Source organism: Bos javanicus, chromosome 11, assembly GCF_032452875.1.
Source record: "Bos javanicus breed banteng chromosome 11, ARS-OSU_banteng_1.0, whole genome shotgun sequence".
Classification (NCBI taxonomy): Eukaryota; Metazoa; Chordata; class Mammalia; order Artiodactyla; family Bovidae; genus Bos; species Bos javanicus.
This window is the reverse complement of record NC_083878.1, coordinates 73,672,736-73,692,567: the sequence shown is the minus strand read 5'-3', so window position 1 is coordinate 73,692,567 and position 19,832 is coordinate 73,672,736. Positions and strand designations below refer to the sequence as shown.

The window sequence follows — 19,832 nt, the reverse complement described above, 5'->3', positions numbered from 1 at the left end:
CTCAGTTATTTTGACTGCTACACAGAATTCCACAGCTATAATTATATATATATATAATCACACACACACATATACACATATATACACCATAATAAATTTCACCATTTCACTACTGTTGGATATTTTGGTCATCTCTTCATCCCTAAACCCTGATATACCTGGTGCAAGGGTCTTCGTGGGAGAATTCCTATATGGAGAATTTCTGGGTCAAAGGTTATATGCATTTAAAATTTTATCTTTCACATGTTGCATCAGTTCATACTTCTACCAAGTCCTCTCCTCCACATTCTTGCCAAAATTGGACATTATCAATCTCTCACACTTTCTGCAAGTCAAGGAAGACAAAATGAACATTCTCATGATCAAAAGTAGTTTAAAAACTGGAACAAGTGGGAGATGCCAACTTTATAAAGTTCTTTAACAAACGCTTGGGGTATGCAGGCTAGCAACATACTAAGGACTTACAAGCTAATAGAATCTACAGACAAGTGAACAGATAATTACAATCGCATAAGTGCCTTCTATTCAGTGTGTCACAGCAGAGCAAGAAAAGACACATAAATCAACTTGGGGTTCAGGAAAAGAGGCAATGGCTGAGCAGAATCTCAGCGGCTGAACAGAAGTTGGCAAGGGAAATTGGGGAGGATGAGGAAGAGAGGAGACAAACGTAGCTAGAACAACAGATTCAAAGATATAAAAGTAAGAAAATATGGTAGAATAAGAACTGGAAATAGTTCAACACTGTCACAGTGCTATCTGTGAGCTACAGCTGAAAGTCCCAGTCCAAAGACACAACTAAAGCAGCTTTCAGAACATTACTCCATTAACAAAAGACAAAACCCCAGTGTGCTATAAATCATGTCTGATTTAGATGCTGCTTCTAGCATACACAGAACCGACAGCTCTCTGACTCGCATGCAGTAATAGACTGCATGTCTGGGTAGGATGAGGAAGGAGAACTATGACCAATACTTCAGGTTTGGGCAAACAAAAGGTCTAGTCAGCTAAGACAAAAAAGGGGCAGCACACAAGTGTACTATGGGAAAAGTTTCATAGGCATCCGGAGTCCTGAGAAAGGGAGGGTGGAGGTTAGAGAAGGCATGAAGGTCAGAAAACCAATAAGACCCACCGTGTGCTTCTTCGTATGGCAGCACTTTCTGCAACCTGAAGCGGAACAGGTACTAGAAATGCTTATGGAATGATTATCAGGGCAGAAAGTTCTTTGCCTGACTGAGACAGCCCCCTGACACCTGGGCACACAATATCTCCAACGGGTGTCACAGACAATGCCATAGGTGAAGGCAGGAACAGAACCAGAAGTCAATTAACATCATACGTGATACAGATGCTCCATAGCCGAGAACCAAGGACTATCACCACTATTAAAATATTAGCTCTGAAACGGTGTTTCCCAACATTATCTGAAGATTTTAAAATTCCTATGGTATTTATTTAAAAATAAAAGATTCCTCTGCCTCAACCCAGACCTACTAAGTTAAAATTCCCAAGGGCAGAGACATAGTACTCTGTATATTTAAAACAAGTTGCCCAGCTGATTCTTTTTCAGGCAATTTTGGGAAGTGCCGATCCAGAAGTTCTTGCCAAAACAAAGGTTAAAAAAATAAAGGTATAACTATTGAGAAATGATTACGTTACTGTTTCCCATAGGCAATATAGTTAGCTACTTAAAAGTCTAAGAAAATTGACTGTGGCTTCCCTCGTGGCTCAGCGGTAGAGAATTTGCCTGCCAATACAAGAGACAAGAGTTTGATCCCTGGTCAGGGAAGATCCCACATGCTGCAGAGCAACTAAGCCCGTGTGCTACAATTACTGAGCCTGTGCTCTAGAGCCCACACGCAGCAACTCCTGAAGCCCGCACACCCAAGGGCCCATGCTCTGCAACAAGAGAAGCTATTGCAACGAGAAGCCCATGCACCGCCACGAGAGAGCAGCCCCTGCTCACCGCAACTAGAGAAAAGCCCGGGCAGGAACAAAAACCCAGCACAGCCAAAAATAAATACGTAAAATTTTTTAAAAAAGAAAATTGACTGAAAAAATTATTAGGATCATGTGTTGACAGAAAAGCTAGTGAGACTTCAAGACAGAAATGTCTATAGGACCACTGAATACAGGAGTCTTAACCTGGACCAGAAGCCTGGGCTGGAATTCAGAACTGCAAAAATCTATAAGTGCTGGAGGGTGGGTGCAGAGGGTCATCTAAAACCCCGAACTATGTGAAAACACTCAGAGGTCGCAGCAAGAGAAGAAAAGACAGCTCACTGAATCACTGTGTTGTGCAACTGAAACAAATATAATACTGTAAATCAACAATACTTCAATTACAAAAAAAAAGAAAAGCAGCTCAGGAGAGAATGCTGCACAGAATATGGGTTCCTTTTCATGGTGCAACCCATGAAAATATGAGTTTATTGTAGATAGTCCAAGTTTCATAATTGGACATTTTGTAGTCATTAAGCAGAGATAAAAGGTGATAAATATACAATACACATGTATTAAGTGTATTTAGAGAAACAGTTCTACCATAAATCGTATCTACAGATCTCAGAATGTATTAGACACACTGGCAATCATCACTGATGCTGCTGCTGCTGCTAAGTCGATCTGAGTTAATGCAGAAACAGAGCAACAATTCACACTGTTGTGTCCTACAGATTCCTCTAATTCTCTCTACACATGGAAGCAGGATACACATTCTTCAGTTCGGCTCTGGTGGCCACTTGTAAGAATCAAGAGAGATCTAACGCTGGAGAAGGGGCTGCGGGTGAGATGACTGCCAGAGGAAACTGCTCACTTGAAGAACTGCTTGGTTTCGGTTAAGTCATACATTTCTTTGCAATGGAAAACCTCCCTGTCATTTCTGTTCTAAAAATAATCAGGCTAGTTGAAAAAAACCCTTATTATTTCATAAACTACACACCAATACTTTCTTGAATAAGTATCCATCTTTCTAAACACGTGGGTCCATTTCGTGTTCTGCGTTCAAACTCAGCACTTCTGCAGCTGTAAGTGGGTTTAAGGATACACAGTGCATCCAAATATCAGAGTAGATTGGGGCAACGTTCAGATGCTACGAAGAGCAATATGTAAAACATCCCACTCAACCCACTGAAATTGCTGATACATGCTGTCAGGATACCTCTAGCCTATTCCTTTTACCTCTTGGAGGGCCCAAGAAATTCATAATTTCAGAAGGAAGCCCACGGTCAATGAAGCAGCCAGTGTAGCTGCCATCAGGAGAACTTCAGGTCACATTTCCCCAGGTCTTCACACCACCATGAAAGGGAATAAAGCCAGAAACCCATAACAGTCTCTTCTGATCCTTTGTATTTCTGCATCGTCTGTTGTAACCTCGCCTTCTTCAGTTCTAATTTTGTTGCTTTGATTCTTCTCTTTTTTACTTGACAAGTCTGGCTAAAGGTCTGTCACTTTTGTTTACCTTCTCAAAGAACCAGCTTTCAGTTTTATTCATTTTTACTATTGTTTCTTTCATTTCTTTTTCATTTATTTCCACTCTGATCTTTTTAATTTCCTTCTTTCTGCGAACTCTGGGGTTTTTTGTTCTTCTTTTCCCAGTTGTCTGAGATGTAAAGTTAGGTTGTCTATTCAGTGTTTTTCCTGTTTCTTGATGTAGGATTGAATTGCTATAAACCTGCCTCTCGGAACTGCTTGTGCTGGGCCATGTGACCCAGCAATCCCACTCCTAGGCATATACCCTGAGGAAACCAAAATTGAAAAAGACACATGCACCCCAGTGTTCACTGCAGCACTATTTGCAATAGCTAGAACATGGAAGCAATCTAAATGCACATCAACAGATGAATGGATAAAGAAGCTGTGGTACATATACACAGTGGAATATTACTCAGCCATAAAAGGAATGCATTTGAATCAGTTCTAATGAGGTGGATGAATCTGAGCCTATTATACAGAGTGAAGTAAGTCAGAAAGAGAAAACCAAATATTGTATACTAATGCACATATACGGAATCTAGAAAGATGGTACTGATGAAATTATTTGCAGGGCAGCAATGGAGACACAGACACAGAGAACAGACTTATGAATGGCGGGGAGGAAGGACAGGGTGGGATGCATGGAGACAGTAACATGGCAACACGCATAACCATATGTAAAATAGAGAGCCAATGGGAATTTGCTGTATGACTCAGGAAACTCAAAGTGGGGCTCTGTAACAACTGGCAGAGGTAGAATGGGGAGGGAGATGGGGGGAAGGAAGGTTCAAAAGGGAGGGGACCAATATGTACCTATGACTGATCATATTGATGTTTGGCAGAAACCAACACAATACTGTAAAACAATTATCCCTCAATTAAAAATAAATAAAATCTTTTAAACTGCATAAGAAAAAAAAAAAAAGATGGGAACCCAGAGGTCTATGTGCTCCTGGAAAGACCCTCTCCCAACAATACTCTCATCAGCAGCACCATGATCTGCCTAGGAGATGGGCTAATTTCAGTACAACTTTTATCACAGGTTACACCTGTTTCATAAGAGACTCGAGTCTCCCACTTGGACTTTGATTTCGTAAGGTTCTGCACAGCCTCACAAGACCCCATCTCCTACTAACCCTCCACTCTCAAATCCTTCAACTTGTCTGCAAGTCTACCATCAGCAAAACCCCTTCTCTGTCTGAGGATCCTCTCCTCTGAGTCTTACATTCACCTTCTTGCTCTACTAGGAAACCTGGCTTTCCCTGAAGGCTTGGCTTCCTCTGCAGCTATTCAAGTGGCAGCCGCTTTTTCTCTCACATCCCTCCAACAGCTGGATCTCCAGCGGGGGTGTGGGGGAGATGTCCTCCTAGAACCTGATAGCTATTCTCAGATTTTCTCCCCTTTCCCTTAAAACCCTACTTTTGAATTTCATGTGATCATGACATGAATTTCATGTCACCAAAACCCTAAATATCCCTCTCTAGTGGAGTTCAATATTACTGCCATAATTCTTACTCATTTCAACATCCACATAGTTGACCTTTTCCAAACACTACTGTGGTTGATTGAATGGTGAACCCCTCAAAAGATATGCCCAAATCCTAACCTCTGGAACCTGAGAATAAGCACCCTATATGTCAGAAGAGCAAATATTACCTTCTACAGAAAATAGGTAACTGAGTTAAAGATCTGGGAAGGAAGTATTTATCCTGGATTATCTGGGTGGGCCCTAAATGCAATTACATGTATCCTTATAAGATAGACAAACAGAGAAGAAAGAGAAGAGGAAGCAGTCATGTGACCAAGGAGTGAGGCAGCTACAAGTCAAGGAATGACAACAGCCACAAAAGTGGAAGAGACAAAGAATGGCATGATGGTTAATTCTGTGTGCCAGCTCATCTATGCTACAGTGTGCCAAGACATGCAAACAAACAGTATTTTGAGTGCTCCTATAAAGGGTGTTTTTGGATGAGATTAACACACAGATTGGTATACTGAGTAAAGCAGATTTCTCTAATGTGGGTGGGCCTCATCCAATCGGTTGAAGACCTGAACAGAATAAAATGTCTGACCCTCCTTCAAGTAAGAGAGAATTCTTTTGAACTGGGACACTGGTTTTCCGGCTTTTGGACTTGAATGGAAACATCTGTTCTTCCTGGGTCTCATGCCCGCAGGCCTTTCAGACACAGATCTACATTATCAGTTCTGGTTCTCACATCTTCAGACCCAAGCTGGAACTACATCCTTGGCTCTCCTGGGTTCTTGGCTTTCTGCCTCTTCCCACAGATTTGGGGGCTTGTCAGCTTCTATTGTTGCATGAGCCAATTCCTTATAATAAATCACTTCTTATATAAATGTAAACCCGATTGATTCTATTTCTCTGGAGAACCCTAACACAAATGAATTCTTCCCTGGAGCCTCCACAGGGAGTGTCGCCTGCTCACATCTTGATTTCAAATTGTGGTGTCAATGGACAGAGAACAGACTTATGGTTGCCAAGGAGGAGGTGAGGGAGGGATGGACTGTGAGTTTGGGGTTAGTAGATGCAAACTATTACATACAGAAGGGATAAACAACAAGGTCCTACTGTATGGCATAGAGAACTATATTCAATTTGTTGTTGTCATTTAGTTACTAAGTCGTTTCTGACTCTTGTGACCCCATGGACTGTAGCCCACCACGGACAGGGGATTTCCCAGGCAAGAATATTGGAGTGGGTGGCCATTTCCATCTCCATTCTGCCATTTCCTTCTCAACCCAAGGATTGAACACACATCTCCTGCATTGGCAGGCAGATTCTTTAATGCTATGTCACCAGCGAAGCTCTAATTATAGTCAATATTCTATATTGACTGATATTCTATATCAGTCAATTATTCACTGATAAACCACAGTGAAAAAGATCATGAAAAAGAATGTACATGTGTATGTGTGTGTGTGTGTATATATATATATATATATATATATAAAACTGAATCACTTTGATGTACAGTGGAAATTAACACAGCATTGTAAATCCACTACACTTCAATAAAATAAACTTTAAAATAAAATAAAAGATCGTGGTGTCCAGAATTGTGACAGAATAAATTTCTGTTTTAAGCCACCATGTCTGTGGTAATTTGTTACAGCAACTTTAAGAAACCTATACACTGGTCTTCCCTGAACTCTCCTACAACAACCTGTCCTCCACTCTGCATCAGCCACCAGTTTCAAGTCTTGTTCTAGAACACTGTATTACCAATTGTCATATATTATCTAAAACCTTGAGTCAAGCACCCTGCTCTCACGCCAACTTCTATCTTTCTAGCTCACTCCTTCCAGTGTTCTGCCTCCAGCAAAACTTCAACACCAGTGGGACCTAAACGTCATTGAACCTACCACCTTCACCCCGTCCCTCATCTTCCTCACGGTCTCATTTCTCTCTTTAGCCAACCTGCACACCACTGCCCATTATTACAGTAACTTCTTTGCATACTCTCCAACCTCTCTCACCAGCTCTCTTCCTTTGTCATACTCTTTTTTTAAAACACCAATTCTACCTACTCTGCTTCTCACACACTGGAGGGGGCGGAAGTAAAATACCCAACTACACCAACTAGTCTGACTTTGAATTCATAACCACCAACCTCAAGTTAGTCATTCCAATCTCAGCTCAAATGTCACTTCTTAAGAAAAACTTTCCCTGACCAATTTTTAACAGCTTTATTGAGATACATACTTCACATATCATAAAACTCACCTTTTTAAAGTCACAATTCAGTGGTTTTTAAACTATATTAAAAAGTTGTTAACCAAAACTAATATCTCATTTTAGATCTTTTTTTCACCCTTAAATGAAACTCAGTACTCTTTTCCCCCACTCCACTAACCTACCTTGTCTCTACACATTTGCCTATCATGGACATTTCATATAAATGGAATCATACCCTGTGTGCCATCTTATGTTTGGCTGCTTTCACTTACATATTTTCAAGGGTTCTTCCCTTGAAAGCATGCATCAGCACTTCATTACTTTTTGTTGCCTAGTAATATTCCACTATGTTGCCATAACACATTTTGATTATCTGTTCATCAGTTGGCAGACATTTGGGTCTATTTCCACTTTTTAGGTATTTTGAATGCTGTCTCTATGAACATTCATGTACAAGCTTTTGTGTGGACAGAGTATCTCCAATTCTCAAAAGAGAATTCTCAAGTTTCACCTAGGAGTGCAATTGTCAGCTCAATGGCAACTATTTAACATTTTATTGTTGTTCAGTCACTAAGTCATGTCCAACTCTTTGCGACCCCATGGACTGCAGCGCACCAGGCCTCCCTGTCCATCACTGTCTCCCTGAGTTTCCTCAAACTCATGTCCATTGAGTCCGTGATGCCATCCAACCATCTCATCCTCTGTCACCCACTTCTCCTCTTGTCCTCAATCTTCCCCAGCATCAGAGTCTTTTCCAATGAGTCGGCTCTTCGCATCAGGTGGCCAAAGGATTGGAGCTTCAGTACCAGTCCTTCCGATGAATATTCAGGGTTGATTTCCTTTAGGATGGACTGGTTTGCTCTCCTTGCAGTCAACACGGAGTGAAGCCACAGTGTGCAAGTTTCAGCAGTTTCTCTGAGGAGCAAGGGGCATTGGCCTAAGGGACTAGATTTTGTACCAGTTTTCTTCACCTGTGTATCTCACCTCTTTCTATAACTTGCTATAAGTGAGGATACTGCTTTATGCCTTTAAAAAATACTCCTCCTGGGATGTCCCCTGTGGGCCAGTGATTAAGGGTCTACTCTTCCGCTGCAAAGAGCATGGGTCTGATCTCTGGTCAGGGATCTAGGATCCCACACGTCAAGTGGTACAACCAAAAAAATAAATAATAAAGATCAAAAAAAAAGTAAAAAATAGTCTTCCTGCCTAGTTTTGTACTATGTACAAAGTAGCTGTTGAACTATGACATGTAACTATTTAGAACTAAACAGGGGCATGGCCAAGAAACATACCTCCTCCTCCATGAAGACACACTATCTTTTAGAATTTTAGAGATGGGAGGCGGGGTATACTGACCACATGAAAATGAAATCTGCTTCTGACAAAAGTCAATAGTCTTAATTGTTTCAAGTCTATAACAACATAAGCTTCTCTAACTGCTTCAAGTAAATGGTTTAATATCATCACTGCCCAAACAACTACACTGGACATATATGAGTTGCCCATTAACATTTACTCAAAAAAAAAAAAAAGCAATCATAGTAATAGAGGTTGTTAAATCCAATACTTTGTCATTTATAGGTTTTCAAGTATAGGATAACTTTGTTCTGAGGTGGAGTCTGCCATCTGGTGGGAAGAAAGGTGAAATTTCCATATCCACACATAACTACCTCTACCAAGACATTCTACCAAGAAACTGTACTGCGGTATAAGTATACTTTGTACACAAACACATACTCCCTACCGTGAACTGATGAGCACATGGGAATTGGTCACGACCACATGGAAATTGGTCAAATTTCTCCTGGTAAAGTGAAGACCAGAATGCACAGAGATCAGAATGTAAGGCGGGGCAGGGGAAGGCAAGGAGTGGGAGCAGGCTTGTTTATCTCCATCCTCCTTGCATATCAGGAAAGGATTTAGAGTTTCAGTTTGGGAAGATGAAGAAGTCCCAGAGATGGATGGCAGTGATGGCTGCACAACAATATGAATAAACTTAATGCCGCCAAACTGTACTAATTTAGTAGAAAAACTTGATAGTCTCCTTGGCTGAATGGAAATCCTTGTTCAGACTGTAAGGCTTTATCCTCTGGGTGGCAGACTGTATTTTCCAAACATAACTGCAGTGATCTCTCCTGCCACCCAGGCTCCACTGTGATGAATTTTATCACCACCCCACCATCATCAGAGATGAAGTCCCTTCTCTCCAGCCTTAGCAACTGTGACTAGCAGAATATGGTGGAGTATTATGATATAACTTCACAGCCAGGTCAGACAAGACCTTGCGGCTTTCCCCAGAGCTCCAGGCACGCTGGTACTCCAGTTGCTTCCTGCAGGGATGTTCTCTCTTAAAACACAGTATCCACACCATGAAGCCACACTCAGAGGCCCACAGAGATGGCTCCTGTCAATCATCCCAGCCTTATGATCTGAACGAGGATTTAAATGGTTAACTCAGTCACAGAGACTATCATATTTTCTATTAAATCATACTTTTAAAAGGAAAACTTTATTCAATTAACTACTCATCATATTAGTAGAATTTTTATTGCCATATTTAAATGATTCAGATTTGGAGGAAGATTCTTTTAAAGTATTCTAGATGTAGTGTTGTAGGTTTTGGGGTTTTTTTTTTATCACTGTTAAATGATCTTTAGCCCAAACCTTCCCCATCTCTGCTGCTGCTGCTGCTAAGTCACTTCATCGTGTCCAACTCTGTGCGACCCCATAGACGGCAGCCCACCAGGCTCCCCCATCCCTGGGATTCTCCAGGCAAGAATACTGGAGTGGGTTGCCATTTCCTTCTCCAATGCAGGAAAGTGCAAAGTGAAAGTGAAGTCGCTCAGTTGTGTCCGACTCTTAGCGACCCCATGGACTGCAGCCTACCAGGCTCCTCCATCCATGGGATTTTCTAGGCAAAAGTACTGGAGTGGGCTGCCATTGCCTCAGCTGATGGCAATTCCATCCTTATAACTGTTAAGGACAAAATCTTAGCATTTCCTTGGACTCCTTTCCTCTCACAAGCCACATTCAACCCATGAGACAGATTTATAAAATATATCTTAATTCAATTCTTTTTACTGCTACTAATTCTTTTTATCTCTATTGCTAATATCCTATCATGTCTTGTTTAATTACTGCAATTACCTCCCCAAAATGGCCTGCTTCTATCTTTTCCTTTCACTGTGCACTTTTTACATGGCATCCAGACTGATCATTTAAAAATATAAATCAATGCAAGCTATTTTTCTACTCAAAACTCTAAAGATTTCTTCTTTCACTTGTAGTAAAAGTCGAAGTCTTTATGATGGCCACCAAGGCCCTTGCTACCTCTTTGACCTCCTCTCCTACAACCCTCCCCTTGCTCTGTCCATTCTGTCTACTCTTTTTGTTGTTGTTGTTCCCTGAATTCAGGCACAGTCTTGCTCTACAGCCATGACACTGAAAACTCCTGCTCTTCCCAGGTGTCTGCAGGCAAACATCTAAGACCGCTCAAATCTCATTTTGTCAACAAGGCCTCTAAGACTCTCCCCACTCCTACCCTTCATTCTTTTTTCTGATTTCTTGCTCATGTGAGAGTGTAAACTGGCAGACGGATTCTGATCCAGGCACCCAGCTTCCTTTCATCTAAGGACTCTGCCTCTGGGAACTAACAGAGATCCTTTCATTTGGGCAAATGTACAGAGGGAGTGGGAAGGGTAAAGAGAGACAGACTGGAGAAGACACAATTGCTGCTAACTACCTTGACCCTGTGGTCATGTATGGATGTGAGAATTGGACTATAAAGAAAGCTGAGCACAGAAGAATTGATGCTTTTGAACTGTGGTGTTGGAGAAGAGAGTCCCTTGGATTGCAAGGAGATCCAACCAGTCCATCTTAAAGATCAGTCCTGGGTGTTCACTGGAAGGACTGATGCTGAAGCTGCAACTCCAATACTTTGGTCACCTGATGCGAGGAGCTGACTCGTTTGAAAAGACCCTGATGCTGGGAAAGATTGAAGGCGGGAGGAGAAGGGGATGACAGAGGATGAGATGGTTGGGTGGTATCACTGACTCAATAGACATGGGTTTGGGTGGATTCCGGGAGTTGGTGATGGACAGGGAGGCCTGGCGTGCTGGGGTTCATGGGGTCGCAAAGAGTCAGACACGAATGAGCAACTGAACTGAACTGAACCTTGACCCTAATATAGATCACTTCCAAACAAATTCCATTGTTAAGAACTAGTCCCACAGCCCATCTGGCTACAAGGAGGATGGGTTATATAATCTAGTTATATATCCAGGAGACATCACTTTGCCAACAAAGGTCCATCTAGCCAAAGCTATGGTTTTTCCAGTAGTCTATTCATGTATGGATGTGAAAGTTGGACTATAAAAAAAGCTGAGCACAGAAGAATTAATGCTTTTGAACTGTGGTGTTGGAGAAGACTTTTGGAGAGTCCTTTAGATTGCAAGGAGACCCAGTCAGTCAATCCTAAAGGAAATCAGTCCTGAATATTCACTGGAAGGACTGATGCTGAAGCTGAAACTCCAATACTTTGGCCACCTGATGTGAAGAAGTGACTCATTGGAAAAGACCCTGATGCTGGGAAAGATTGAAGGCAGGAGGAGAAGGGGATGACAGAGGATGAGATGGTTGGATGGCATCACCAACTCAATGGACATGGATTTGGGTGGACTCCAGGAGTTGGTGATGGACAGGGAGGCCTGGCGTGCTGCAGTGCATGGGGTTGCAAAGAGTCGGATACAACTGAGTGACTAAACTGAACTGATCCAGGAAGAAAAGGAAAGCATGGATACTGGTAAGTACTTCTAATCTTTCTTCTGCTACACAGAGAACACACTCAAACCTCCCCCACTACCCAAAAGCAAACCTAAAGTCCCATTCAGTCAGGGCATTTAACTACAAGTGCACTCTGACTCTTGCACACTCTTCTTCATCAAGACCACGTGCAGTTCCTGAGGCTGCATCCTATGAACTGAACAAGCGTGTTATCTGCACCCGCCCTCCCTAGTCCCAACATACAATAAATAGCAGGGGAAGAGCAGAAGGTTCTTCTTCATCCAATATCCTCCTTGGTTCAAGTAGGCTCTGGCATGCCCTCCTAAGGGGCTGTAAAACCTTCACAACCCACCTCTTTCCAGAGCAAGTTCTGGGTCCTTAAATAGTTTTACATTTACAGCTCAAATAGTCAGGCTCATGGTTCCGTTGCCAATATAATTCCCTCAAAAACTTAGCAGGCCTTTGATCTATTTGTTTCTAGTCAGTTCCATGTGCCAGAAACCACACACAAAGTTCTTTCCCAGACATAATTCTCAATCCTGATTTATGTGTTTGCCTCCATGACTCTTGCTTTCAACTAACAGCAGCCACCTGGAGGCCAGATGAAACAATAGGTCAGCGGTTTCCGACTTTGGCTGAAAAACAGAATCACTTGGGGAAACTTTCAAAAGCAGCCTGTGTCCAGGTTCTGTGTATCCCGGAGCCAGTAAATCAGAAGCTATGCAGGTGGGAGCAAGATAATTCTGGTGAGAGCAGCAGTTCTGATGGACTTTCACCCTTCATCTGAGCTTGGCCACAGGACTGGGTCACTTTTTTTCAACTGAGAATGTTTACTAGGTCTTTGATGCTCGAAGCCTCTCTCAACTCTTATCTCCTGCTCTCTAAAACAGTCTGCTTTTCCTTTCTCTGCCCCAACTCTCAGAACTTTCTCTATTCCCTTTCGTTTTTTTGGTTGAAAACTAGCCAATTCTTTCCTTAACTCCTCTCTTTCACATAATTCCTTAACAATAAGTCAACACACACTGTGACCTTTTCCAATGTTTGACCAAGAGTTAACCTGGCATGAGGTAGGTTTCCCAAGTTACCATGGATGACAAATTTACCAAACTGGTCACCTCTGCGGAACCTGCAAGTCCTTCCCATCCCCAAAGGCAGCATCCTCATCAGAGTGCTACCTGACTGCTAAGTCAGTGAAACAGATTTAAAGGTTTTGCTTTAACAGAACTCCACTTCTAGTATCAACCACTGTAGCAAAAACTAAAACCTCAGTGGCTTAATACAAGGTTTCTTTCTTGCTCCCACGAGAGTCACACAGGCTGGCAGGATTCTTCTCACCCATTGTTCAAAGACCCAGTTTCCTTTCATTTTATATTTTCACCCTCTCTGGGTCCTAAAGAAATTCTCTTTATAGTTTTACCCTCTCTGGGTCCTTAAGAAATTTTATAGTTTCACCCTCTCTGGATCCTAAAGAAATTCTCTCCATTAAGCTGATAAAGAAAATAGAAAAGGCATCCAGCTATCAACTGCCTTGTTCTGGAAAGACATGTATCACTCTAATCACATTCCCCTGGTAAGAGTTATTTACATGGTCCTTTTAGATACAGAGGGGCTGAAAAATGTAGTCTAGATGTGTGCCTAGCAAGAACAGGAAAACAGTGATGTTGGCAAGCCCTAGTGGTGTCTTTAACACCCCTTAAAATTTAAGCTCCATCAGGGTAGGGAGGGGAGAGTGAAAAAGCTGGCTTCAAACCCAACAGTCAAAAAACGAAGATCATGGCATCTGGTCCCATCACTTCATGCAAATAGATGGGGAAACAATGGAAACAGTGACAGACTATTTTTGGGGGCTCCAAAATCACTGCAGATGGTGACTGCAGCCATGAAATTAAAAGATGCTTGCTCCTTGGAAGAAAAGTTATGACCAACCTAGACAGCATATTAAAAAGCAGAGACATGACTTTGCCAACAAAGGTTCATCTAGTCAAAGCTATGGTTTTTCCAGTAGTCATGTATGGATGTGAGAGCTGGACTATAAAGAAAGCTGAGCACCGAAGAATTGATGCTTTTGAACTGTGGTGTTGGAGACTCTTAAGAGTCCCTTGGACAGCAAAAAGAACAAACCAGTCAATCCTAAAGGAAATCAGTCCTGAATATTCATTGGAAGGATTGATGCTGAAGCTGAAACTCTAATACTTTGGCCACCTAATGCAAAGAACTGACTCATTTGAAAAGACCCTGATGCTGGGAAAGATTGAAGCAGGAGGAGAAGGGGAAGACAGAGGATGAGATGGTTGGATGGCATCACCGACTCAATGGACGAGTTTGAGCAAGCTTTGGGAGTCAGTGATGGACAGGAAAGCCTGGCATGCTGTAGTCTATGGGGGGTCACAAAAAGTCGGACACGACCGAGCAACTTAACTGAACTGAGGGTAGGAGTCTTTGTCTGGTTTGTTCATAGATAGATCTCATAAGCCTTTTACACTGCCTGGAACATAGCAGATGCTCAAAAAATATCTTTTGAATAAATAATAAACGGACAGAATGAATCACAGGTATGGTACCATATGGCTTCTTTTCTATAATAAAGGTAAAAGAATGGATTGATGACTAAAAGAATAATGAAGTATACTGCATAGTTACTTACATAAAACATTAAACAGAACTTTTGGAAAAATAAAAATTCCAAGCACCAACAATATACATATTAAATCTACAACGGAATTCATGCACACTAAATTCATCTGTTATAAACATACAGAGAAACATTCATTCAAAATATTAATACAAATATAGTGGACAAACTTCAAAAAAATTACCACTAAACTGATTATATATTTTTTCTTAGGTGGAAACTTCTTTACCCAATTAGCCTCAAAATTCACCCATATCTTCCTCAAAGAACAAGAACATCGCACACAGAGCCCTAATCTTAAAAACAAGTCACACACACACACACACACACACTGCCAAAAGATCCTCCCAGGATGCATTTACCATCGTAATGCACATACTCATCAAAATTCAGAACTGATATATTTATGACACCAGCATCAAAATTATGTATGCTGATAACACTTGATTTTCTTGAAATCTTAAGTCACCACCACAAAAATGAATGAATAAACTAGAAAAAAAATAACAAAACTGAAATTTTTAAAAAATGGGTATAAGACTTACTTCACAAGAGTGTTGTGAGGATCAAACAGAAATTTAAAACTTCACATGTGATTTCTGTACTTTAGGTACGCTATAGATCAACTGGGTATGAAAAACTGCTTTGTAAATCATAAAGCAATATTCAAACAGTCACTGATGTTTAAGTAAATGTAAAATTCCCATTTCTACAAGGGTTAGAAATTAGCTAAATGAGCAAGTTTAAACCAAGGTGAAAAAGAAGATCCTCATCCTCCTAGCCCTGACATCTAGAAGGAGAATTTTCAGTAGATACACTCAGAGAATCCAATCATTCTGAGATAGCAAAGAGCTATCTCAGTGTAAAGAGTAAGACTCTAAACAAGAAACAGCCAAAAAATACTAAAAAGTCAATTAACAGCATGGGATACTTAAACTTGAAGAAAAAGTAACAATTTTAAAATCTATAAATTCTTTCTAGCCAATGAAAGAGAATAAACTATTGGGTTTTTTTTTTTTTCCTCTTTGCCTTTTTAAAAAATTTAAAATAATGTCTACTCAACCAAAAAAATAAATTGGAATTTACAATACAACAAGACTCAGGATAGGAGGTTCAGTTTAACAAAGTTTTATGGTTTAATTGTAACTGAAAAGCCATCTAATAAAAAAATGATCTCTAACACATTATCAAAGATGTAGGAAATGAAGTACACACTTGATTAAAGTTTGCTCTTGGTTTTTAACTAATCCCTTATTTGCTTTTTTCTTGGTTGAGTTTTAAGAAGGTTAACTAAAAGAAAAAAGACCTGCTCCCAGCCCCCAATAAATGAAGCTTTCTAATACTTAAAGTTTAGTACGATGCCCAGGCTAAAGAACCTAGATCCACAATTATGACCCTAAATATTTTTCTACCTTTTAGCAAACCAACCAACCAATCAACAAACAAGAACTAGAGGAAAAAGTTTTAAAACAAGGCTATAGCAACTGTTAGGAAATAAAAATATGGCATTTTTTAAAACTCTAGAAATAAACTGGAAGGAGGGAAGAAAAAAAATGACTGATGCTAAACTTGTTACATGATTTATAAACACTACACAGAAAAGTTAAACACTGACCTCCACCTAAATATTGCTATTTAAAAGACTACTTTTGAAAGTAGACATCAATGTGGCAACTGTAAAATACAGTATTTCCCCAATTTTCAAGAGGCAAAAATCTAACTTCATCTTATGCAGCTTTCTTTACAACATTTAAATCCTATGAGCATGAATAAAATTTGCTTGCAAAAAAGAAATTTAAATCTTCCACATAACGCAGCTAGCTTCTTGTAGGAACTTATGTTAATGAGATAATTTAGAATGTGCACAAAGATTTCATCAAAAGCATGTGCACTGCAGCATTAACCCTAAATGCTCAAGAAAAGCACAAAATACACTCTGGAACATCTTTAATACGTACAACACAGATGTAAAAACAAAGCTCCATTTTGTGAAAGCAAATGTCTTGTCAAGGGAAGATGCTGGTGATATTTTATTTAATGTGAATACAAAGTTGCCAAATGTTAAAAAACAAACAAACAACAACAACTCTGCTCGTCAAATCAAGTGATGAAGCACAGCGTATCTGCAAACCCCATCATAAAAGTCAGGGTTAATATTTGATGACGCCACATCCTCATCTGATAGGCATCTATCAGGAAAGAAGCCCTTAGTGCTGTTACCGATGAAACAGATAAGCGCTGGGGATACAGACTGAGACACAGAGCAGTTACCCAAGAGGAATGCTCCTTCATCTGGTGTTGGTTGCTGTGAGGGCCACTGGCATGGCCTCGCCAAAAGCAGTTTTGGCAGAGTTGGTAGTTGTGGCACTGCTGGCACCGGTACCGGAAACCCATCATGCTCTCGCAGCGGCAATAGGAGCACTCCACAGGGTGGAAGACTTTAGGGCGGGAGGAGAGGGCCAGAGAGAGAGAGAAGTCATTGTCATTTGGAGAAGAAGGTCAGTGCAGTGGAAGACCAAATGTAACATAAAAGCCAAGGTGAAAACACAGCTAGAACTGAAGAATTGCAACTGTCTTCTATTTAGTTCATCTAACCAGCCATTCCATCCTAAAAGAAATCAGTCCTGGGTGTTCATTGGAAGGACTGATATTGAAGCTGAAACTCCAATACTTTGGCCACCTGATGCGAAGAGCTGACTCATTGGAAAAGACCCTGATGTTGGGAAAGATTGAGGGCAGGAGGAGTAGGGGACGACAGAGGATGAGATGGTTAGATAGCATCACTGACTCAATGGACATGAGTTTGGGTAAACTCCGGGAGTTGGTGATAGACAGGGAGGCCTGGCGTGCTGCGGTTCATAGGGTCACAAAGAGTTGGACACGGCTGAGTGACTGAACTGAACTGAACCAGCCATTCACTGAAATAAAAAGACAATACCAAAATGTCCCATTGAGAATCGATTACAATTCACCTTAGAAACCAATCAATTTCCGTCTTTAAAACATCACTCATGTCTCAAAGTTTGCATACATGGAGAAGGCAATGGCACCCCACTCCAGTACTCTTGCCTGGAAAATCCCATGGACGGAGGAGCCTGGTAGGCTGCAGTCCATGGGGTCAAAAGAGTCGGACACGACTGAGCGACTTCACTTTCACTTTTCACTTTCATGCATTGGAGGAGGAAATGGCAACCCACTCCAGTGTTCTTGCCTGGAGAATCCCAGGGACAGCGGGGCCTGGTGGGCTGCTGTCTATGGGGCCGCACAGAGTCGGACACGACTGAAGCGACTTAGCAGCAGTAGCAGCAGCATAAGTAAGGAGAGATACCTTCACTCCAAATTTCTCTTCCAATCCTATTTCTTTTAAAGAGATGTATATTGTTGGCTGTGGACACGTCTCCTTCACTAACATAAAATCTGAGAGGGCCAGGACAACATGCTATGTGTCTCTATTACCTGCGAGTGGTATTTCACACAGTCCCTTGGACTGATGGTCTTGAAATGTTTGCTGAATTAAATAGTATTACGTACTGGGGAGCAAATGGGAACTGGTAAAAAAAAAAAAAAAAAGTAAGACAAGCCACATCAAAATACTAGTTTTAATAGCCAATGGGAATTTGCTGTATGACTCTGAGAACTCAAACCCGGGCTCTGTAACAACCTAGAGGGGTAGGGATGGGGAGGGAGGTGGGAGGGAGGCTCTAGAGGGAGGGGACATATGTACGCCTATGGCTGATTCATGTTGAGGTTTGGCAGAAACCAACACAATTCTGTAAAGCAATCATCCTTCAATTAAAAAAAATTTTTTTTTAATTAAAAAAAAAAAAGTACTAGTTTTAGGTAAGAGCTCTAAGTACTGACATAAAATAAAGTACTCTAATCTAACCAATGAAGGGTCAGTGATTTGGAGGAAGGGAAACTCAGTGACCTGCCACTCTTTTCTCCACCTCACACAGCATCTTACCTGGTGGACAACCGCCAGCTGGCATTTAGGATTTATAAGGGTTACTGGAGCCTGAAAGTCCAATTCATTGAGTGGAAAGTGGGCAATAAATGCACAACTGTGTATTTCAGACTGTTATTTATACTTTTAAATGTTGAAAGCAACATTGTTCCCTTTGCCAATTCAATTCTGAACACAAGAAGTCAAAGTCAAAGGAAAGAGGGGTGTAATAGTCAAATCATCATTTGAATAGCTCTTTATGGCTCTATGGATACAAAGGCAATCTTATCTCAATTATAAGGACTTCTAGTCCTGCTTCCAAAAATGTAGGTTAACTAGAGAATCAAGACTCAAAACAAACAAGGACAAAACCTGAGCACTTGGTGAAAAAAATAATGCAACAGGATCACTAAAGAATAACAGAAAGAGTAAAATCTGGAATGAGAAGTTGAAAGTATAAACTTCCTCTGCAGCTGCTAAGTCGCTTCAGTCCTGTCCGACTCTGTGCGACCCCAGAGACGGCAGCCCACCAGGCTCCCCGGTCCCTGGGATTCTCCAGGCAAGAACCCTGGAGTGGGTTGCCATTTCCTACTCCAATGCATGAAAGTGAAAAGTGAAAGTGAAGTCGCTCAGTCGTGTCCGACTCTTAGCGACCCCATGGACTGCAGCCCACCACGCTCCTCCATCCATGGGATTTTCCAGGCAAGAGTACTGGAGTGGGGTGCCATTGCCTTCTCTGAAACTTCCTCTAAGAAATTTAAATTTTTGTCACCAAGATATTTCTAAAGAGTAATCAAAGTGTTAATCACATAAGAATGTAATCAATAAATACTACATAGAAAGTCACAACAAAATGTTCAAATGGATAATGATAATACATCTCGACAAATGAGATTCGCTCTACTTGGTAGACTAGGCATAAAATGATTTTACGAAAATGAGCTGGATATGAAACTACTAAAACATTTAGGACTATAAAAGTATTGCTCCCCCAAGGAAGCAATATTGTTATAATTTAATAGCACAAAGCTCTTTCCAAAAATCCTGTTTAAAATTTAGCTGTTTTAGTCTACTCAAGAAATTCCAGAACTTTAGGAAAATAATCTTGCATCTAAGGACTTGTGAACTGAAGTCATAATTGGGCAAAAGGCTGAGAAATTAAAAAAAAATAAAAGATATGAATAGGAGGCAGAGAATATAAGAGAGTATGGTTATGTTCTCTCATTCTTACAAAATGAAGAAGAGGACTCTAACTTTTTAGTGCCTGTCACCTTTCATTCTTTCTCTTCTGTGGAATAAGGAGAGACAGG

General features: G+C 40.9%; 1 protein-coding gene across 14 annotated transcripts in view; it reads right to left on the bottom strand.

Annotated features, from left to right (window-relative positions):
* DTNB (dystrobrevin beta) overlaps positions 1-19,832 on the bottom strand; it is a 241,584-nt gene that overhangs the window by 133,330 nt on the left and 88,422 nt on the right. For all 14 annotated transcript variants that reach the window (XM_061433109.1, XM_061433112.1, XM_061433114.1 and 11 more), the window contains one exon: positions 16,851-17,017. In XM_061433109.1, coding sequence (XP_061289093.1) covers positions 16,851-17,017 — 167 coding nt within the window. The remainder of the gene's footprint in view (positions 1-16,850; positions 17,018-19,832) is intronic.